This window comes from Oryctolagus cuniculus, chromosome 3, assembly GCF_051225735.1.
Source record: "Oryctolagus cuniculus isolate XC-2025 breed Fujian yellow rabbit chromosome 3, ASM5122573v1, whole genome shotgun sequence".
NCBI classification, from domain to species: Eukaryota; Metazoa; Chordata; class Mammalia; order Lagomorpha; family Leporidae; genus Oryctolagus; species Oryctolagus cuniculus.
In genome coordinates this window covers 66,322,646-66,343,588 of record NC_142869.1, presented here as the reverse complement: position 1 = coordinate 66,343,588, position 20,943 = coordinate 66,322,646, and the positions used below count along the sequence as shown (strand labels likewise).

The following is a 20,943-nucleotide window of genomic DNA, read 5'->3' as shown; positions in this document are numbered from 1 at the left end:
AACATCCCATATTGGAGCAGTGGTTTGAGTCCCGGATCCTCCACTTCCAATATAGCTGCCTGCTGGTGCACCTGGGAAGGCAGGGGATGATGGCTCAAGTGCTTGGGCCCCTCTACCTATGTGGGAGATGCGGATGGAGCTTCTGGCTTTAACCTGGCCCAGATCTTGCTGTGGTAGCCATTTGGAGAGTGAACCAGCAGATGGGAGATCTCTCGGCCTCTCCTTGGTCACTCTGCCTTTCAAATAAACAAGTCTTAAAAAAACAACTTCCCTTATCTCTTACTCCTTCTATTCTCTAGCCCTTGTAATTAAATTTAGAACATGTCAGAATTTTTCTTTGATCATAAGTTTGCAGGAAAAAATCTTCCCATGCCCAAGTTACCAGCTTGTTTAAATTTACTTTTAAAGAAGCTCGAAGATGCCGACATGCCTATTCATAAGGTGGAGCTGATGCATCATCTTCCTCAAGCTGCTTTGACTCCAGGGCCCTTTGCTCTTGAAATACCTGCTGAGTTCCCAGACTGCCTGCTAACAGAGCAAAACTAAGTTAAATTGGAACTAGAGTGGTAACAGGGAGAGAACCACAGCGTGTAAGCAGTGTCTCAGGAAGTGAAGTCCGAGGAGGGCTTTGTAGTCTCGGATGGTGGGTTCAAGTTAGTTGCAATGTCTTCAAGGCATCCTCTTGAGATGAGGGAATGTAGCAGGGCCTTGCGGGAAGGCGTGATAGGTAAGCAACTATTCGGTCGGCAGGCTCTTTGCTGCCTTGGAAGTTCATCTCCAGGAAGTTCCTGAGGCAGAGTGCAGTGTTGGTGCACAGTGTTGTCTTCCTCGGGCAAAGTTTCCTGGAATAAACGGCAAAGTGACACTGAGGAGGGGTCTCGGTTCTTAGGCCTCGTAGCTGTGTCGGGCTGTCCTCGTAAGGCTCTCCCCTCACCCTCGGAAGGTTCGTTGAAATGAAGTGATGATACACAGGAGAAAGGCTGCCACGAGTGCCTAACGTGTGCGGAACCCCGAGTCGGACATGCGTGTGAAACTCAACGCGTCAACCAGATTGTTGGTGCTTACACAGCCCCTTCACGGGAAAGAAGGAAATGGGTTGGGGGTGGGGGATGCGGTACGCAATTTTAGAGATAGTAAATGATTATTGGAATCCAGAAGATAGAGAACACTTGAATGATTCCCTCTGGAATCTGAGCCAGAGACGAGAACGTCTTGTGACGGTGTCCACGCAGGCGTCACTCCAGTCTCGCTTCCCGTGAGCGTGAGGCCCCGCGGGGATGGAAGGCAATTGCGTTCTGTGCCTCGTCCATGTCTTGGGGCAGGTGAGAGTGTTCCAGAGAGCCTCTCCTTGTGTTTGTGGTGGAAACAAGGTAAGGTTAGAAGGACCTTGACTGGGGCCTCTGGGGCTGGCCAAGTGCCAGTCTCTGGGGTACTGTTTTGAGCCCCAAGTCCTGGTGATCAGGACAATTCACATTTCTCATACTTGAAGCACTAGCCCCTCAAGTGCATTCTGAGAACTTCGGAATCCTTGAGGTTATTCAACACCTCCGACATCAGCTGCTTGTTGGGGGACCAAGGTCTTTGAGTTTAGTGCCTGTTGGATAAAAATGACTTGGTGGTCCACAGGGAAGCTGCCCGTCTTCTTGTTAAGCAGTTCATCTGATCCATTCTCTTTGTGATTTTTATAAAATTTGATACTCCCATTTCCTTTTTCTGACTTAACATCTGATTTAGGTTAAGCTATGCAATTTAGTATAAAATTTGAACAAGAAATAGGAAAGTATTGAGGACAGAGTCAAACCGAGGTGGTAAAAGTGGGAGATGGCCAGAAAGGAAGTGAGGACAGCCAACTATTGATGATATCTTATTTCTGTGTTCTCGACATTCTGGCCCTTGGGGCCTTGATCCTGGGCAGACTGTCTCTCCCAGAGCTGCCTATTTCGTAGAAATAGCAAAAGACCCCCTTTGAGTGTGCCTTTTTAATATACAAACCAACCACTAGCAGCCAATATTCCCTTTTTCCGTAAGTCACCCAGAGTAGGCATCAGACAAGGGACCACCCCTACAGCCCAGAAACCATCACAATGGCTCAAAGCAGTCACACGCTCTTAGTGTACCTCCCCGCCTGGCTCATCATTCCCTTGAACCCCAACGAAGGCTGTGGCCCACCCTCTGCCTTCCTTCGGCCTCTAAACTGACCCTGGCCCTTCCCTATCTGGCCCTGTGTGCAGTTCCTCTAGGTTCTAGGGTCTGTTGAGTAGAAACTCCTACCTTCACGACAATCATTTCTGTCTTCTGTCTTGCCGTACTCTGAGTACATTTTAACTATCAACAGGAAATAAAGTTGAATTCCTGGGGAGCCATCTGTCCAGGTCTTTCCTATAGAACGTTCGATTTAACTGTTCTGTGGTAGGGGACTCAAATGCTCTAATGTAGAGCCATGGGAGGACACTCGGGACCAGTGCTCTGAAAGAGTTACCCAGGGACCGGCAGTGACCGCATCACCAGGGGGCTGGTTAGATGTACACATTCTTGATCCCTACCCTAAATCTCCTAATTCAGAAATTCTGGAAATGAGGTGGGGCCATAAACTGCTCTATCAATTCTCTGGGTGATGCCAACAGATACTGGAGTTTGCCCAATATTGGGGCAGAGAGGTCAAAGTGGGCCAGTGAGGGCGAGGGCACGGAGCCTGCCCGTGACAGCTATGTTCACTGCTTTGTCCTGGCGCTGGTCACAGCTTCTGTCCCTGAACTACAGGGAAGTAAACACTGATGCTAAGATGGCTGCACTTAACCTTTGTATGCCTGTGTCCTCTTTCTCATAATTTCAATATAATTAAAAACCTTGAACACATTATTTGTATTCTAAACATTTCTTTGGTAAGAATAAAAACTCGGGAAAGTGTCCACTCATGCTAGGACTTGCTGTTTTTGCCTGGACAAGCTTAGGACTGTGCACAAGCTGTACCCGAAGACACATCAGGGGAAACCAACACTTCTAAGCTTGACACAATGAAAATCAAAAGATTTTGGTTTTAAGAATAGTCCAGGCTGATGGCGTTTTATTTCTGGAAGGCCCTTATTGGTCAAACATTTAAGATCATCTTTAAAGTATCAAGTGGAATTGCAAGAGACTGGAGAGCTCTCATTTCCCAAGAGAAGGCTGTCATCTTTCTTGTAGCTTTCTGTTGCCAACTCGTGCTGAGGCCCACAGGTGACCAGATGCACAATGTGAAGAAGCCTAATAATGAGGCTAAATTAGCAAGTTCCTTGAGAGCTGCAACTAATCTTAGAGGTGTAAGTCAATCCTAGCACAGTGCCTGGCACACAGGGAACACACAGGAAATGTATGTGGAGTGAGCAACATGGAAACGTCAAGGGATGCAGGTCTTCTCCCTTACATTTGCAGATGCCACCGTGAGAACCAGATCTCTAAGGACTGGGCTGACAGGCCCCTGACTGCTGTACTCAGAGCCTCCTATTGGCCACAGTGAATGCTGGTGAGAGCGACCCAGGTGTCAGTGCGAGTGTGAGCTGTAGGCATGGACAGCATATGACTGCTTCTGTTCCTGGAAGGGAATGCCTTTGTTAGTAGTTAGGAAACAGACGTGAATGTTACAGGCACATCAAGTTATAGAAACACCTAGAGATTCCCTGAGAAGTTCACTTATGAATAAAAAATGCAGTTGGAAAGAGGTTTGGGTACCCCCCCCATGTGCGTTTTAAACTTTTTGCTTCATAAATAGACGTGCCAATCATATTAATCAGCTTTGGAGTGATAAACTCTATTTTGTTACGGAAAATAGTGACTAGAATCCTGAACCGAAGTTATTCAAAGGTCAACTTGAGCTTCAATAACTAGAAACATTTTGGTAAATACCTGTTTTCCCGCTCACAGGCACATTTTAAGTCTGGCTCAGTGAAGAAGTACTTCCTTTGGTCAGCTGGCCTAAGAGCATTAAAAACCCAAAAGGTAAAGGGGAAAACCTTTGAATTCTCTATTTAAAAAAAAAATTTTATTTGAAAGGAAGAATAAGAGAATCTTCCATTGCTGGTTGACTCCCCAAATGGCTGCAATGGCCAGGCCAAAGCCAGGAGCTTCTTCCCGGTCTCCCATGTGGGTGCAGGGGCCCAAGCACCTGGACCATCCTGGTGCTTCCCAAGAGCATTAGCAGGGAGCTGGATGGGAAGTGCAGCAGCCAGGACAGGAACCAGTGCCCACGTGAGATGCTGGTGTCGCAGGTGGCGGCTTTACTCACTTGTCAGTATGCAGGCCCCCTTCTCTGTAAATGCTTTAAACCTTTATACAGAAAGTCAAGAAGGCATGGACCCTTGATGGTGAGGGCAGCACACCTGTTGGGGGCAGCAATGGGTGGTTTATCGGTTCCTCCTCTCCCCTCCTTACTGGTGGGAATAGAAACCTCTGCCTGAGCGTAAAGGGCCAGGACATAAGAAATCTCGTACTGGCTGAAGAAAGGTATGGGAAGGATTCTGGCTCTTTCTTGAGGAAACTACCTCAAGTGGCTGGGAATTATTCCTTCATTTGAAGGAAGTGTCACCAACCACGCAAGGATGTTCACAGCTGAGTTGGCTGTGATTTGTCTGCACGTCCTGAGGACACAAACCACAGGGCTGGCTCTCTAACACCGCCACCACAGGCACTCTTCCCGGGGCTGGTCATCCACAACCTCACCTGGAGCCATGCCCAAAAGCAGGGTCTCCGTGTGACGCGGAGTGTGATGCTCCGGAGATCACTACCTCTGTGGGAGGCGCTCCTCCAGGTGCAGCCCAGCTCCAAGTGCCTGCTCTACCCCAGCCCTCAGACCGGGCTGAGAGTATTCTTGGGCACAGCGTGATCCTTTACAACTGGATTTCTCCATTAGCAGTGGACTGTGTAGAAGACGGAGCCCAGCCAGGCTTACCCAACCCAGGGGCACACTCATTAGATCAGCTCTCTGGTGAATGTATCTCATGGGTCAAGAGCATTTGTGTTTGGTGCCTTTTAGTGGCCACCACTTTAAAGAAAACTGCCATGTTCTCAATCAAGTCTGCACTTGATGAATCTCCGAGTTGAGTGGTGCCTGGTGCAATGACACGCTTCACAGGAGACTGACGTGAGCGGTGGAGGAGTAGCTCTTGAATGACCACATTTTCTCCACAGGACACTGATGGGAGCAGAGAGTTCTACCAACTTCCTACTATAGCCTTGGGCTGAAACCAGGGAACAACTCTATTTTTGTTTCCTTATGTTTGAGACAGTCTTGAAGGCTTGAAAATGTCTTTAATGCTGTTTCACTTTGAAAAGCGGGACAGGACTTTAGCTCTAGAAGGGTGCTGGTTTGACAAACAAGGACACAGACCCTGGAGGGCCACTACTGCAAAACCCTATGTGGTGGGTGGTGAAGTTCCAGGCGCCAGGCCCCAGACCTGGGTTGCTGGCACTCTGCTGCAGACCACACTCCTCCAGTGACCAGGCTGCTGTCTGGATTTGCTCCCAGCAACACCACACGTTCCAGCAAATGAAATGGTTAGGAAGAGTCACTCTCTAATTAACCTTCTTGTGGTGCCTCTAGGAACTCCTGTCAACATGGCCCCCAAAAGTCAAAATACTTGAGGTTTCTGCCAGAGTGACAGAAGAAAACTAAGTCCACCAAGTATACTATTTCTCAGCACTTGATGATTTTAGGTGTTCATCACAAAACTTTAAACAATTTTTATTTGAGAGGCAGAGAGAAACTGTGTGTGTGTGTGTGTGTGTGTGTGTGTGTGTGTGAGAGGGCTCTGGGCTAGCTCCTACCCTAAACGCCTGCAAAGGCTGGGACTGGGTTGTTCTGGACTGGACCAAAGTAGGGAGCTGGAAGCTCAACCCACGTCTCTCACGTGGATGGCAGGAACCCAACTACTTGGACCATCGCCTGTGGCTTCCCCAGCGTCTGTGTATGCTGGCAGAAGGATACAATCAGGAGCTGGAGTTGGGTATTGAACTCGGGTACTCCCATAGGGGACATGGATATCCTAACCGGAGTCTTATCAGGCCAAAAGCCTGCCTCAAAACTTTTAACAATAAACAAGAGGTGAGAAGAAGCACTTAATATTAAATGACCAAATTTTTTTTCCCAAATCATTTCAGTTCTGGGGAAAAAAATAAGCTATCAATATATTTGATTTCTAAAAGCCAAATTTAATAAATTAATAAACATGTGCCAGATAAAAATACAAAATTAGAACTGAAAACCAGTAATAATTTAACAGAAAATGCTCTGTGTTGTACATCTTTTATTGGTAGGGATAACTTATTAAAGATAACAAGTCTGAAACACATTTTGCTTTTGCCAGAAAGAAAGTACTAAGTTAGTACTATGTAGAGGAGAACTATGAGAAGCCAGAAATGAACCTTTGTGAAAAGGCCATGTGCCATGGTCTACGGGAATGCAACAGGCAGAGGTGCTGTTCTCTCCACTCGTGTGTGCATGTTTGTACAAGCATCACACACCCAGGACACAGACCCCGACGCAGTCACGATAGGCTTACTGTGTGAAACATGCGGGGTTACGACCACAGGCTACCCGGGATGAAGAGGCCGTGCAGGTGCAGGTTTGCTGTTTCCTGGGCATGGGGTTTCGCTGCCAGACAGGGGGCTAATCATGCAATAGCTGGAGTTTCTCTGGACATGATAAACACCCAGGCTTACTAGAACTGGAAAGCGCGTGTTCACTGTTTTACAAGGACAGCTGAGCAGTGCTACGAAAACAACAGAAAGTTCCTTCATTTCCATCTGGTTATATGCCCCAACCTCTAACCAAGAAGCAATTCAGCTACAGGAGCCAATTAAGTTACTGTAAAACATTCCTTCATCTGTAAAGCATCTCTTTTCCCCTCAAATTAAAAGCTTAAAATAAAATGTCTTCATTTTTGATCAGCAGCTCCACCACCAGTCTCTGATACCGGATATCATTCAAGGCGGCCATTGCGTCCAGCTCGGGAGACCTCATGAGGGTTGGGCCAAAAACGATTCCAAGGTTCTCTGCATTCATGAGATTCTCCTTTTCGTGCAGGGTGACTCTGAAAAATACAAGTAAAGCATCACATGGCTTCCTGTCAGCCACGGGGGTCCTCGCTGTGCCCGAGACCGAGACGGAACCCAGGTGCGCCAGCTTCCCACGGAGCAGCGCCTCTCTGCTCCGCCATTGCTCCCTACCTCCCCAGAGGTTCGAAGCCCTGACTTTGTTTAGCGCTGAATATCCAGGATGCCAGGGTTCCTGGGCTGCGCTGTAGGGCCAGGGAAGGGACGGGGCGCCTGGGTTAGCCCATCACCCTCCCCACCCCGTGGCCGCCTCGCTTCCTCTGCGGTTGTCTGTGCCTGTTGAACAATTTATTGAGCGTCCAGGGACAGAGCAGTGGTGACAAAAAATATTGGGGAGTAATGTTCATGTCCTTTCTACTGCTGCAGCAACAGCAGAGAATGCGACTGGAGAGTTATTTGTTCTGGTTGGACCACTGACATGCAAATATGAAGCAAACTTGAACTTACAAGTGAGGCTGATGCATATTAAGCAAGGGCTGTGCTCATGGTGCTTTTAGCATGGGAAAATGTAAACAACCGTGAATGACTCGAGTACGTTTCTGGTAAGTCATGCCTTCGGGCGTATCAAACTTTGTTTCTGATTGGTTTTCTATTTCGAAACCCAAAAACCTGTAAGACTTGGTCACATAATTCCCCAAACTGTGCCTCACTTGGTAGAGACTGAGGGTGACTGAGCAGGGAAATAAAGCTCTGTCCCCATCCATCACTTTAAACACCAAAACTACAGTGTCTCGCTGCCCGTCCTCCCTCGACCCCTTATTTCACCACTTTTTATGCCGGCTTTCGGTGCTGGCAACATTAACTCCGTAATCTAAAACTCCTCAGCAAGCCTGGAGGGCTGCTGTGAGCAGGAGGAGGAGACGTGAGCGCTCCTGCCAGCTGCCGTGCTCTGGCTTTGACGCGAGTGTCTGTACTGCCACAAGCCTTCCTCTTGCACAGAAATCAACGCGCGGCCGTGGCGCGACACTGGTACTCCTCACATATCTGCCAATGACGTCTGTGCCAGAGTCGGCTCTGCACTCGCAGCACAGGACAGGTGACTTCTAGTGTTCTTCCTGGCGAGTGCAGGGTCGCACGAGACGGCAGTACAGCCGGCCGTTTACCCATTCCCTCGATGGATGGCTTTGCCTTCCCTGCACCTCAAGGTCTACAGGCAACGGGCGTGTGAGGCACCCAGTCTGTAACTTGCCTCTTCAGGTGCGCCATGAGGTAGCGGAGGGTTTCGCAGTGAGCCGGCGGCAGTAGTTTCAGGGCTTCGTGAAGGGTTTCCAATTGCTCGTCGGGATCCATGATTTCTGAAAGGGCAAGTGGAACACTTTTACAGAGAGCAGGCGCAACGGTCCAGCGAACTCTGCTCTGTGGTGACCTAAAGTGGATCCTAAATGCTGCCTCACAGATCTCTGCCCAAGCTTTAGGAAAATATCCAAGGGCCTAGTCCCAGGTTTCTAAAGGCTCCTGGCTCAAGGCAGCAACAGTAGGCTTGTCTCGCTGTCCCGTGGAAAGCAGACATGGGCTTGTATTTAGGATGTGACTATGAAAACAGCCGGGCATGTGTGGACACGGAGAACTCGCACATTCAAATAAGCTCTCTTCAGAACGCCACAGGCGTGTGTGTGTTCAAGTGCTAGAAAATCCCCTCCCAGTGATGGCATGCACGCCAAGCCGCCAGTGGCCCTGTGACTCCTAAGTCTTATTCATGGATACTCATGTAGTTTTTTTGAAGACTTATATGAAAGGCAAAGTTAGAGGGAGAGAATGTTTTATATATACATATATATAATCTTTCTAGACCAAGAAATATCATCCAATGTTTGAGACTCGGCCCTAAGTCACTTGGTGTTGCATATAAAAATGAGATTTACCCTCAAGGCACACACGTTTTCTATGAGGATGTTCAGAAGAACACGCTGTGACTTTGAGGGTGATTCCGAGCACTGTGCGTAGCAGCGGGCTCCCTGAGACAGCTGACTTGGGCAGGTGTAAGCTTTGAAGGGGGCTGTCTTCACTTAGATATTCAAGTTCTGCTGTGTTAGCCACAAAGCAACCCACTAACCCCAGCATGTACCTTCAGGACACAGACCACGCTCGGCTTACCTGTCACTTCAAAGTCAAACAGGCATCTTTGGAATTCTGTGCTTTCTAAGGAGCACTTCTACCCAAATGTTGGGAGATGGGGGGAGTCTTGGGACAGCCATGGGGGACCCCATACTGCTGAACCCTAACCGGGAGAGCAGCCCTGTAAGGTTGAGAAGGTACCATCTGGCCAGAATGTAACACTCAAGACAAAGGCCCTAGTCTTCCCCAAGGTACAGAGCAAACCAACTGGATGGCAGTGCTCTGGATCGGGCGGAACCTGGCATCGGATGAAAGGGACGTGTTTCCAGCGCAGGCAGGAGAGATTTGCTAAATTTCAGGATGTGAACAGTGACGGAAGCTTTTCACTTCAAAGAAACCGATTCTACACTTTTCTATGAAAAGCTGCTTCTCGGCTCCTGGCTCACTTCTTTATAATGAGGACCCCGTTATCTGCCTTTTTCCGTAATGAATCCCGATGTGGGCTTTAAACCTTGGGGCCTCTGAAGAGTGCCCGCGGACGACGGCAGGGTACCAGCTCAGATGCTGAAGCTCAAGCCTTTAATTTCTAGAGTTAAGGGAAGAAACTTCCTTTACTATGGAAAACTATTATTTTGTTTTTACCATAAGACTAATTATTTGAAACTATACAATTCTGGAAATTGAAAATAGCAACTTAGTTGCCTTTTAATTTTCACAACTACCCTGTGCAGGCAGAACCTTGAGATGGGGTGAAACAAAGGACAGTGCTGGTGGGCAAGTAAACAAGATTCCCCTGCTCACAGAAGCTAGCTTTCTACTGGGAGCACGGTCTGCACTGACGATGACACCTCACTGTACGGTATACTAGAATGAGGCAAGTGCTACGGAACAAACCCAGGTAAGTGGCACTAGAAGTTCTGGGGTTGCAAGTTTCAACGGGGTGGTCAGGACAGAACTGAACGAGGAGCCAGGAGAGAGGGAATGAGTCACGTGGAGCTCTGGGGGCAGAGATGGCCCCAGCAGAGCAACAGCCATGTGAAGAACCTACAGGGAGAGTCTGCCTGTTACACTTGTGGAAAAGTGGGCAGCTAAGTACGGCTGTAGCAGAGGGAGAAGCACTGGGGGGTGGGGGTAGGTAATGGGCTCCCTACCCTGTGAGGGTTTTCTGAACAAAGAACTGTCCCAAACTGACTCCGTTTTCATAGCTACCTCTCCTCTGGCTGCCATGTGGAAAACAGACTATAGAGGGCCAAGAATAAAAGCAGGACAGATCCAGTAACGACTAGAAAAACCCAGTGAGGAATGACAGTAGCATGGATCGGTGGTAGCAAGAAAGGTGAGAAGTTGTTGCGTTCTGGATATATTCTGGAGAGTGCCCGGGACTCACTGCCGAGGGTGGATGAAGAAGAATCAAGAATGAGCCAAGTGTTGGGCTCAGTCCCCGGGGTGATGGGTAACACAGTGGAGGGGGCTCGGAGGGGTGTCCATCTGAGGTGTAAGAGCTCCCAACGAGCCAGCCAACCTGGGTCAGTCTGGTGTTCAGGGAGAGGACATTGAAAAAGACATCTGGACCGCATGATAACATGTATCAAATACACTGTTCTCAAATTAACAGATTCTTCCCTGGAATTTGTTACTCTCTGCCTTCTACCTCCTACAAGTGCTTTTAGTACTCATCACAAGTTTTTTAGAAGGTACAATTCTCCAGACATGAGCAGTCCCAAGCGCACCTGAAGAGGGAGGCAGACTGCAGGGGAAGTGTTTGGAAGTGAAGGGGTATCGCTGGCTGTCAGGTGTGCAAGGCCTGCATGTGGCGGGGTGCTGTTACAGAGGTGAGACACTATCCTGGGCATTGGGAGAAAACAGACACAGGCGAGAACTTCAGCAGGCCTGGCAGGAAATTCCATGGTAGGGAAGACAACACCTGACTAAGAGGGGACTTCAAAAAGTTTGTGAAAATGGAGTTATTTAGTTTGGTGCAAAATTTTTTGAAATCCATGTGTAGTTTTTTCATAACATGCACTTTCCATGAATCCAAATGTATGGATTTCAATTTTTGGGGGGCACCAAGAAAACTTTTCATTCTCTTTTCAACAGACTTGTAGAAGTACCCTTGTACGACCCCCTGGTGTGAGGGAGAGAAGACGTGCAGAGGTGAGGAGGACAGACAGCCCCTGAGGGCCTGGGACATGGGCATCCTGTGGGAGCAGGACACGAGCACCCAGGATCTGGATCCAGGCCTAATTACAAGCTCTTTCTGCTGTAGGCCTTGTTTACCTCTTTAGGGAGAACCTTAAATAAAAGAAAAATAAAATTCAGCTAAGCCAAAGGGTGACTCAGTGGCAGATGTGAAGAAAAGATCGGCAAGCTCGCCTTCTCAGACTTTTCTTCTAGAAAGTACACTTTTGGAACGCAGAACCGTAGGTTTTACATGCGTTTATCTGCTTCTGTCAAGGTTGCGCACTCATGGGGCCCTGTGGCTTTTCTAAGGTCTCCTAAGAAGACTGTGCAGGCTGCTTGGCCAGGGCAGATCTGCTACGCTTGGTCCCACCAGGGGCTCTGTGTGGCAGAGCTGTTCCCACTATGGCTGGGTGACTGGGCAGGGCTGGCTGAAAGCTGTCTTCTGGCCCCTGTGTTTTGGGCAGCAATGTCTCAACTGTGGCGAGAGGGTGCAAGGAAGAAGGGCTGGGCACGCCCAGACTTCAAGATGGGCTCCTCAGGGCTTCTGCAGGGCTTAGGAAGATGGCCCAGGCCTTAAGGGGGATTCCCTGGCCTCTTCCCCATTGTGTTCCTTTCTCATTTCTTACAGCCACTTCCACCCAGCTTCCAGCTTCCCAGGCATATGCAGGGTCCTCAAAAAGTTTGTGGAAAATGTGTATTATGAAAGAAAAAAATGCATGGGCTTTAAGAAGTTTTTGCACTACAAGCAGCTTCTCCTGGAATTCCAACCTCGCAAACTTCCCGGTGCCTCCTCACAGTCCGGTCTCCTCTCCTACACTGGAACCCCCTCGGGCCCCCAAGGGAGGCGCCACAGCAGAGCTCTGGCAGCTCTTACAAAAGGGAGCTTTAACACAAACTGCCTTCTTATTGGCAAAGGCTGGTAATAAGTACCAGAGACTTTTTAGGAACTGACAAAAGAAAAAACTAACTTAAAAACTGAATTGGGAAGGGGTCCCCTCCTGTGCACGCCTTTTGTTCCCTGCTCCCTCACATGAGCTAGGTCGTGAGACAGAGTGGAGAGAGCAATGGATTTGACCTTAGGCAGATGTGGGTTTGAACGCCAGGGCCACCTCCTCTAGGGACAAGACTCTGCTCAGTTCACCTATGTTCTACACAATCTTTGAGTGGCAGCATGCTTGTAAAGTGCCTGGTGTGGCTTGCAGCACCTTGTACATAAACATAAGCTACTTTCCTCTTCCTTGTCTGTCCTTTCGGATGGCTGTATAAAAGACTACTGCTGGAAACACTACGTACAAGGACCACAAACGATGCTATCATGCCAAACACACAGCACATGTGAATGTCAGGGTTAAGCGGTTGGGGCCTCTGGGTCACAAATCACACGTCAAAATAGTTACACTGGGGCCTGCACCCGCGTGGCTCCTGGCTTCAGATTGGTGCAGCTCCAGCCATTGCGGCCAGTTAGGGAATGAACCAGCAGATGGAGGACCTCTCTCCTATACTGCTCTCAAAACAGATTTTAAAACTTTGAGATATACTGTCTAGTTGCACTGTTATCTTTTTTATTTTTTTGACAAGCAGAGTGGACAGTAAGAGAGAAAGGTCTTCCTTTGCCGTTGGTTCACCCTCCAATGGCTGCCGCGGCTGGTGTGCTGCGGCTGGCGCACCGCGCTGATCCGATGGCAGGAGCCAGGTGCTTCTCCTGGTCTCCCATGGGGTGCAGGGCCCAAGCACCTGGGCCATCCTCCACTGCACTCCCAGGCCACAGCAGAGAGCTGGCCTGGAAGAGGGGCAACCGGGACAGAATCCGGCGCCCCGACCGGGACTAGAACGCCGTGCGCTGGCGCCGCAAGGCGGAGGATTAGCCTAGTGAGCCACGGCGCCGGCTTGCACTGTTATCTTTTTAAAGGGGTCAGAGCAAAGTGTGACCACAGCAGCCCCTTGCAAAGGCAGTGTGTGCCAAGCGCTTTCCAGGTGAGTGGCGGTCACACTGATGCCGTCTGGGGAGGCCACACCTGCCCTGTAAGGCGACGGCGTGGAAGCTCTCGGCCAGCTTTTATGATTGCAGAGGCCGTCGTGAGATGAGAGGAGTTATGCTCCTGTGGGAGAGACCTAGACTTTCAGGCTCTCAAACTTGTTAAATCATTTGTGCACACAGCATTTTCTAAAAACCAGTGTAATTCTCCCAGCTGTTCTCTCCATGAGACCCTGAGCTGACCTGCAAGAAATCAGGGCTCCATGGAACTAACCACAAAAATTCTCAACCACAGCTCTAAAGAGAAAACTGAAAGTCGGAACAAAGAATTTGTACTTCATGAAATTTCAAAGTCAAAAAGTAAAAGCAGTGTTACTAAGGAAGTGATGTAATTATTTAAAGATCAAGACAACATTTGGTTTTAAAGACAGAAAAGCAAAATGACAGAAATAGCCTATCTTTTTTTGAAGAGAAAAGTAAAAACATAATGCCAACACTTAAAATCTGTTTAAGAATTCCCTTCTTTGAAAAATGAAGTGTGAATTACAGGTATAATTCTTGCTGCATAAATCAAATTTGGCAAATAACCCCTTGCTTTTTCTCATTTTCATCTCAACTAGGAGGAATATGACATTTTGATCTAAAATAGTGCTACTTAAAAGTCGGAGCCACAGGCCAGCGCCAGTGTGTGGACGGCGAGTGGTCTGCATTAACTTAGACACACGCAATACACAGGCCGCAACTGATGACAGGAACGCAGAAACTCCGCAACCTGACAGTTTGTTAAATTGTAACAAAAGCTGATCCTGTACCTTGCCTTTGCCTTTATTTTTCTGGTTATGCACTTTCATTTTATAAAAGTGGTGCTCCACATCTAAAGAGCAGGTGTCAGGTTATTTTGGAAACGGAGTGAGCACACCCTGAAGCTTCAGATGGCAGAAGTTGTGTGGAAACTGCTAGAGAAGAGTGTGAAATGCTTGTGAGAGGACTAACCACGGAGAAAGGGGAGGGGGTGAATTTCATAACGCATTCAAGACCCAGCAGGAAAAGTGGTGACCTGGGGGAGGGGCCTGGCAGGTTGCTGGGGACCCGTGCGTTGATACTCACTGGCAGACTCTATAAACTTGGGGTAGGCATCGTACGTAATGAGTGGAATTGGTAAGTCCCTGAAGTACAGTTTCAGCGCGCCAGTGATAATGTTGATATCTTCATACATGTTCACGGAAATATCTGCTTTCTCACCATCTTTAAAGGATATTAAAAAACAAAAGTAAGTAGCTGGACTCACAGCAGTTTCTAATAGCTGGTTCATTTTTGTATACATTCAGACTTTAGAGATTAGCAACGCTTCAATTTGTTAACACCAAATTCAGTGGTTTCATGATACCTACAAGTGGCTAATTTCCTGTTAAATGGCAATGTCTTGTTTTGCATTTTCCATGCTGAAGTTCCTTACCTTCTGCCTACTTAGGGAAGGGAGAGGCTGGGGAGGATGAAGTCAACGAAAATATCTTTCAAATTCCTAGAGCCACTAGAGTTCCTGGGGTGGGGGTGGGGATTTAATGCAGGACTGCATATTCTTCTTTAAAAAGTTTGTGGAAAAATAACAGGCACTTTCACTTGCAAAGCCCCCTGGCACAGGGGGTCCCCTGTGTTTTACCCCAGGCTCTTTCTCTCCACATTTGGATCCTGCTTACGCCCAGGAGGTAGGGGAGGTAGAAAGAAGTAAAAAAGCAAAATAAAACAGGACTCTAGAATGTTGAGGAAAGATTCTACAATGGAGAACTCTGCAGGGGCCAGGCCCTAGGACGCTCAAGCACAGGCGGCCTCCGTCAGGTTTCCCTCGGCACTCCCCTGCATTCAGTACTCCACTTTGTTCACACTCTCAAGTTTTCATCTAACGATTTAGTGTCTACTCAGAGCTAGATCTCATGCTAGTTTTCTTCTATTCTACTTGGCTTGGGAGTTTCTTTTACTCCACTTGGGAGACATTTCTATGGATTAAAAAGTAGTCTCGGGGCCGGCATTGTGGTGTAGCACATAAAGCAGCTACCTGCAGTGCCAGCATCCCTTGTGGACACCGGTTGAAGTCCTGGCTGCTCCACTTCTGATCCAGCTCTCTGCTGTGGCCTGGGAAAGCAGTAAAAGACGGTCCAAGTGCTTGGGCCCCTGCACCCACATGGGAAACCCAGAAGAAGCTCCTGGCTCCTGGCTTCAGATCAGCCCAGCTCTGGCCTTTGTAGCCATTTGGAGAGTGAAACAGCGGATGGAAAACATTCTCTCTGCCTCTTTATTTCTTTCAAATCTTTAAAAAAAGATTTTATTTATTTGAAAGACAGAGTTAGAGCACGAGTGCAGAACCAGATCTTCCAGGGCTCCCACGTGGATGCAGGGCCCTAAGGACTTTGACCATCCTCTGCTGTTTTCCCAGGCACAACAGCAGGCAGCTGGATTGCAAGTGGAACAGCTGGGACTTGAACAGGTGTTGATTTATATGCCAGCATCGCAACACTGGCCCCCAGATTGACTTTTTTTTTTTTTTTTTTTTTTAGAGTGGACAGAGAGAGAGAGAAAGGTCTTCCTTTGCCGTTGGTTCACCCTCCAATGGCCGCCACGGCTGGCGCGCTGCGGCCGGCACACCACGCTGATCCTATGGCAGGAGCCAGGTGCTTCTCCTGGTCTCTCATGGGGTGCAGGGCCCAAGTACTTGGGCCATCCTCCACTGCACTCCCGGGCCACAGCAGAGAGCTGGCCAAGAGGGGCCAAGAGTTGCCCCAAGAGGGGCAACCGGGACAGAATCCAGCACCCCGACCGGGACTAGAACCCGGTGTGCCGGCACTGCAAGGTGGAGGATTAGCCTAGTGAGCCGCGGCGCCGGCCCCCCAGATTGACTTTTTAATGATCTATTTTATTTATTTGAAAGGCAGAGAGGGATCATCTACCCACTGGCTCATTCCCCCAAAGTGGCTGCAATGGCTGGGGGTGGGCCAGGCCAAAGTTAGGAGCTTCATCTGGGTCTCCCAAGTGGGTGCAGGGGCCTAGGTACTTGGGCCATCTTCTACTGATTTCCCAGGTATATTAGCAGGGAGCTGGATTGGAAGTAAAGCAGATGGGATTCAGATTAATTTTTTAAAATTTTCATGTATGAGGGAGAACATGTGGTATTTGCCTTTCTGTGTCTGGCTTATTTCACTTTAATGCTGGTTCCATTCATTTTGCTGAAAATGTCAGAATTTCACTCTTTCATGACAAAAGAATATTTGACCGTGGTGTGTCTGTATGTGTGTACACACACCACGTTTTATCCATTCATCTACTGATGGACACCTAGGTTGATTCAAGTCTTGGCTATTGTGACTACAACATGTAAGTGGAGGTATCCCTTTCACATGCTGATTTCATTTCCTTAAGATACATACCCAGAAGTGGTTTAGCTAGGTCACATGACTGATGTAGTTTTAGTTTTCTGAGAAAGCTTCATACTATTCTCCATTATAGTTGTATTAGTTTGCATTCCCACCAACGAGAGTGTACTTTTTCTCCATATCCAGCATGCCATTGTGTGTGTGTGTGTATAATTTTTTAAAAAAGATTTCTTTCCTTCTTTGAAAGTCAAGAGTTACAGAGAGGGAGAGACACAGGTCCTCCACGTGCTGCTTCACTCCCTAGATGGCTGCAATAGCTGGGGTTAGGCCAGGTGAACCCAGGAGTTAGGAGCTTCTTCCAGGTCTCCCACATGGGTAGTAGAGGTGCAAGCACTTGGGCCATCCTCTGCTGCTTTTCCCAGGCCATTAGCAGAGAGCTGATCAGAAGTGGAGCAGTCAGGACACAACATGGTGCCTGTAGGAAGGGCTGGCATTGTAGGCAGCAGCTTTACCCCTGTGCCCTGCTGTTGTCTTTTTGCTAATGGCCATTCTCACTGGAGTGCATTTGATCTGCATTTTCCTGACGGGCGGGGATACAGTGAGCGCTTCTTTCATGTATTTGTTATCCTTTATATTTCTTTTTATTTTTTAATTTTTTTTTTTTTTTGGACAGGCAGAGTGGACAGTGAGAGAGACAGAGAGAAAGGTCTTCCTTTGCCGTTGGTTCACCCTCCAATGGCCACCACGGCTGGCGTGCTGCGGCCGGCGCACCGCGCTGATCCGATGGCAGGAGCCAGGAGCCAGGTGCTTTTCCTGGTCTCCCATGGGGTGCAGGGCCCAAGCACTTGGGCCATCCTCCACTGCACTCCCTGGCCACAGCAGAGAGCTGGCCCGGAAGAGGGGCAACCGGGACAGAATCCGGTGCCCCAACCGGGACTAGAACCTGGGGTGCCGGCGCCGCAAGGTGGAGGATTAGCCTAGTGAGCTGCAGCGCCGGCTTGTCCTTTATATTTCTTTTGAAAAATGTCTACCCAGATCCTTTGCCCATTTCTTAACTGGATTGTTCTTTTGTTCTTGAGTTTTTTGAGTTCCTTATGTATTCTGGATTAATCCTTTGTCAAGTGAATATTTTGCAAGTATTTTCTTCAATTCTGTTGGTTTTCTCTTCACTTTGTTGGCCATTTTCTTCTGTGTAAGTTTTTAGTTTGATATCATCCTATTTGTTTCTCCTTTTCCTGTCTGTGTTTTTTGGGGTCTTATCCATTAAATCACTGCTTGTGTCAATGTCTTTAAGTATTCCCCCTATCTTTTCTTCTAGTACTTGCCTAGATTCAGGCCTTACCTTTTAATCTTTCCTCTATTTTGAGCTGATTTTTGTGTGTCTATTAAAAAAAGCCTCATTTCGCTGATTTCTTTGTATTTTTTTGTCTCTGTTTCCTTTACTCTGGTCCTTACTTTTTTTCCCCTTCTACTACATTTGGGTTTGGTTTTTGTTTTTTCTAAGTCCTCAAGATGCATTGCTAGGTTGAGTTTTTCATATCTAAGATGCCTGTTCCTTTTGAAGATCTCCATCTCTGCTGAATTTCTGATTCACATCATGCAATGATTTCCTAACTTTATTTAATTACTTGTATTCTCTTGTATCTCTTTGAGTATCCTTATAGTCATTCTATATATATATATATTTAAATTAAAAAAATTATTTGAAAGGCAGAGTTACAGAGCAGCAGAGGCAGAAGTGGAGAGAGAAAAGGTCTTCCATCTGTTTCACTCCTCAAATAGCTGCAATGGTCAGAGCTGTGCCGATTCAAAGCCAGGAGCCAAGAGCTTCTTTTGGGTCTTCTAAGCGAGTGTGGGGGCCCAAGGTCTTGGGTCATCTTTTGCTGATTTCTCAAGACATTAGCAGGGAGCTGGATGGGAAGTGGAGCAGCTGGGACTCAAACCAGCACCCATATGGGATGCTGGTACTGTAGGCAGCAGCTTTACCTGCTACGCCACAGCACCAGCCCCTGTAGTCACTCTTTGAACATGAGGCATTATGCCAATCTCCTTTTCTTTGGTGTCCGACACTAAAGCATTATGTTTTCCTTCTGAGGTATCACGGTGCCTTGCTTTTTCATACTTCTTGTGTCCCTATGTTAATATGTGGGCATTTGGTAGATCAGTTCTATCATTTTTGAAGGGCAGCTTTTGCAGATTGAAGGCTTTTTCCTGATGATGCATCCTTGGCTTTTGAATTGCAGGCTGCTTTGGTTTTAGCTTTAGTTGGACGTTGAGGTGCAGTTTCTCTATATCTTCTTCCACTATCATCAGTGGCAGTGGGAGCAGAGGCTTGTATTCTTCTCAGTCTCAGTAGCGGTGTGTGGGTCCCGGTGGTTGTGGGGCAGGTTTGTGCAGCTGCGTGTGTCCATCCAAGTCAGGGTGGACTCTGAGAGCCTCTGTGAGGCCAGGCCCATGTCCAGGGTAGCCATACACACCTTTCTGAAGGGGTCTCAAGAGACAGCTCCAGATCTGGAGGCGAGCTTCTAAGGTCCCGGGAGCATCCCAGGTCTCTCTGGCCTATCGGCGTTCCTGTGCTGCCCATGCTGAGTTCCAGCATTTTCCCTTGGGCACTCCCCATGAGATGCAATTACTGTTATTCTGGTTCTTTCCCATAGAAAAGGAGATGAATGTTGGACACCGCTCTTCAGCCTTCTTGGGGAACCTCCTGATTACTTCTTTCAGCTCTTGACTGAGTCTCTCCTGGGATAAGGCTCCAAGGGCCTTCATTGGCTTTGACCGTGAACCCTTCACCATGTCCACCACATAAATACTTGGGCAAAGGTATGATGGCATCTGCCGATGTTGGGCTTGTTAGTTCTCCATTCAGTGACTACCTCCTCTAAGCTAGAGAAGAATTCCCCAGAGTTACTCTTTTCACCCTGACACTGGAATTCTAGCATTCCGTGGATCCTGTCTTCCTTCTTGGATTTCATTAATTGAAGGTTATGGCTCCCAGAGATGATCACTCTTAATTCCTTCAAATTTGCTTTGCTCTGTTTATCTGATAATCTGAATATGCATGGACTTGGGCAGAAGTGATGTAAACGATCAGAGCCGTTGGCTTCCTTCACACTCTTATTAATGTTCTTTATATCATTCTTACAGATGACTGCTGGAACACAGCCCTGTGGGATGTCAAAGATTGGTTCCAGAAAGCGTGGTGACATGGAGCAAAGGGGAGTTCTTAAGAAATTCAAGTCTCAGCTGTGTTTTCAGGGCACCAAAATGTTGTGTTGTGCCTTTTTTTTTTTTTTAAATGAAGGGAAACTGTGACATTTATTTGCTTTCTGAGGTCCCTGGGAGCATTCATTTTCCTTAACATTGTTGACTTACTATTGAGAATCATGGCCAGAGGCTGGGAAACGATGTGTTCAGTTCCTGCCTTCCAGAGAGAGATGCCTCCTTGACATCCCGTTTGGCATGGATTCAGAACTGCTCTTCTTGAGACTTATCTGGACCTAGCACACTATTAGTTCACCATATCTTTGCTCCCATCAAATACCTGGGCTGGCCTAGATTTTTCTTAGGTCAGGTTGGTGAAATGTTTTTGCCTTCTGCCTGTAAGAGGTTCGTGAATGGGAGAGGAGTGTGCTGGAACTAGAAATACAGACTTGGAAAACAGGAGGATCACTACTAACTCACTTTCTGTAGTCAAAACTATAGCTCTTCTTTGATACCACCTTAATCTTGTACTTAAAGCCTAAAGACAGTAGAGAACCATGGAAACAAATCCTAATTTAAATGTTAAAAAAAAAAAAAAAGGAAGCCCACTGAGCTTTTCTCCTTCCACAGTGGGACAGGTCCTGAGCTGGGGGGTTCTCAGCATCTCTCGGCTTTCTGGCCCCGTCATCTCAGTCATGACTTGGTTCTCAGCACAGCTGCAGATGGCGACGAGGCTGCCTGGGAGCATGACAGCAGAGCTGGGCTGGCGAACTCCAGCCTGGGAAACCCGAGACCTGGAGTGTTCAGAGTCCACCCCCTCTCTCCTTTCCTCCATGATTTTTGGTAAGTGGCATTGCTCTTTACGTCTTTTGGCAAAGGAACCAAACTTGGATACTCAAATATGGTTAAATTTTATGCTTTTTTTCCTCATTCTTAAACTTGACAGCTTAATACTTTAACACAAAAATAAGAAATTGTAAGTCTTTTTATTTGGTATAATAATCATCAGTAATGCAAAAATAACGTAAGACTTTTTGGCAAAGAGCATCCCGGACTTAAGTTAACCAACATGTGGAA

At 47.7% G+C, this 20,943-nt stretch overlaps 1 protein-coding gene and 1 long non-coding RNA gene across 13 annotated transcripts in view; one reads left to right on the top strand and one right to left on the bottom strand.

Moving 5' to 3' along the window:
* Nucleotides 1–6,162: 6,162 nt before the first annotated feature.
* Nucleotides 6,163–20,943, bottom strand: part of CHN1 (chimerin 1) — a 260,367-nt gene continuing 245,586 nt past the window's right edge. For all 11 annotated transcript variants that reach the window (XM_089328121.1, XM_051848491.3, XM_008258770.5 and 8 more), the window contains 3 exons: nucleotides 14,405–14,542; nucleotides 8,276–8,381; nucleotides 6,163–7,064 (listed from right to left, as the gene is read on the bottom strand). In XM_089328121.1, coding sequence (XP_089184247.1) covers nucleotides 6,893–7,064; nucleotides 8,276–8,381; nucleotides 14,405–14,542 — 416 coding nt within the window. In that variant the 3' untranslated portion in view covers nucleotides 6,163–6,892. The remainder of the gene's footprint in view (nucleotides 7,065–8,275; nucleotides 8,382–14,404; nucleotides 14,543–20,943) is intronic.
* On the top strand, nucleotides 7,057–20,938 carry LOC127491599 (uncharacterized). Of its 2 annotated transcripts, XR_016230787.1 has the most exons (5): nucleotides 7,057–7,147; nucleotides 7,453–7,628; nucleotides 9,873–10,039; nucleotides 19,320–19,485; nucleotides 19,810–20,938. It is a non-coding gene; the product is annotated as an uncharacterized LOC127491599 (long non-coding RNA). The 2 variants fall into 2 exon arrangements; XR_011387252.2 differs by having other exon boundaries at nucleotides 7,073–7,628.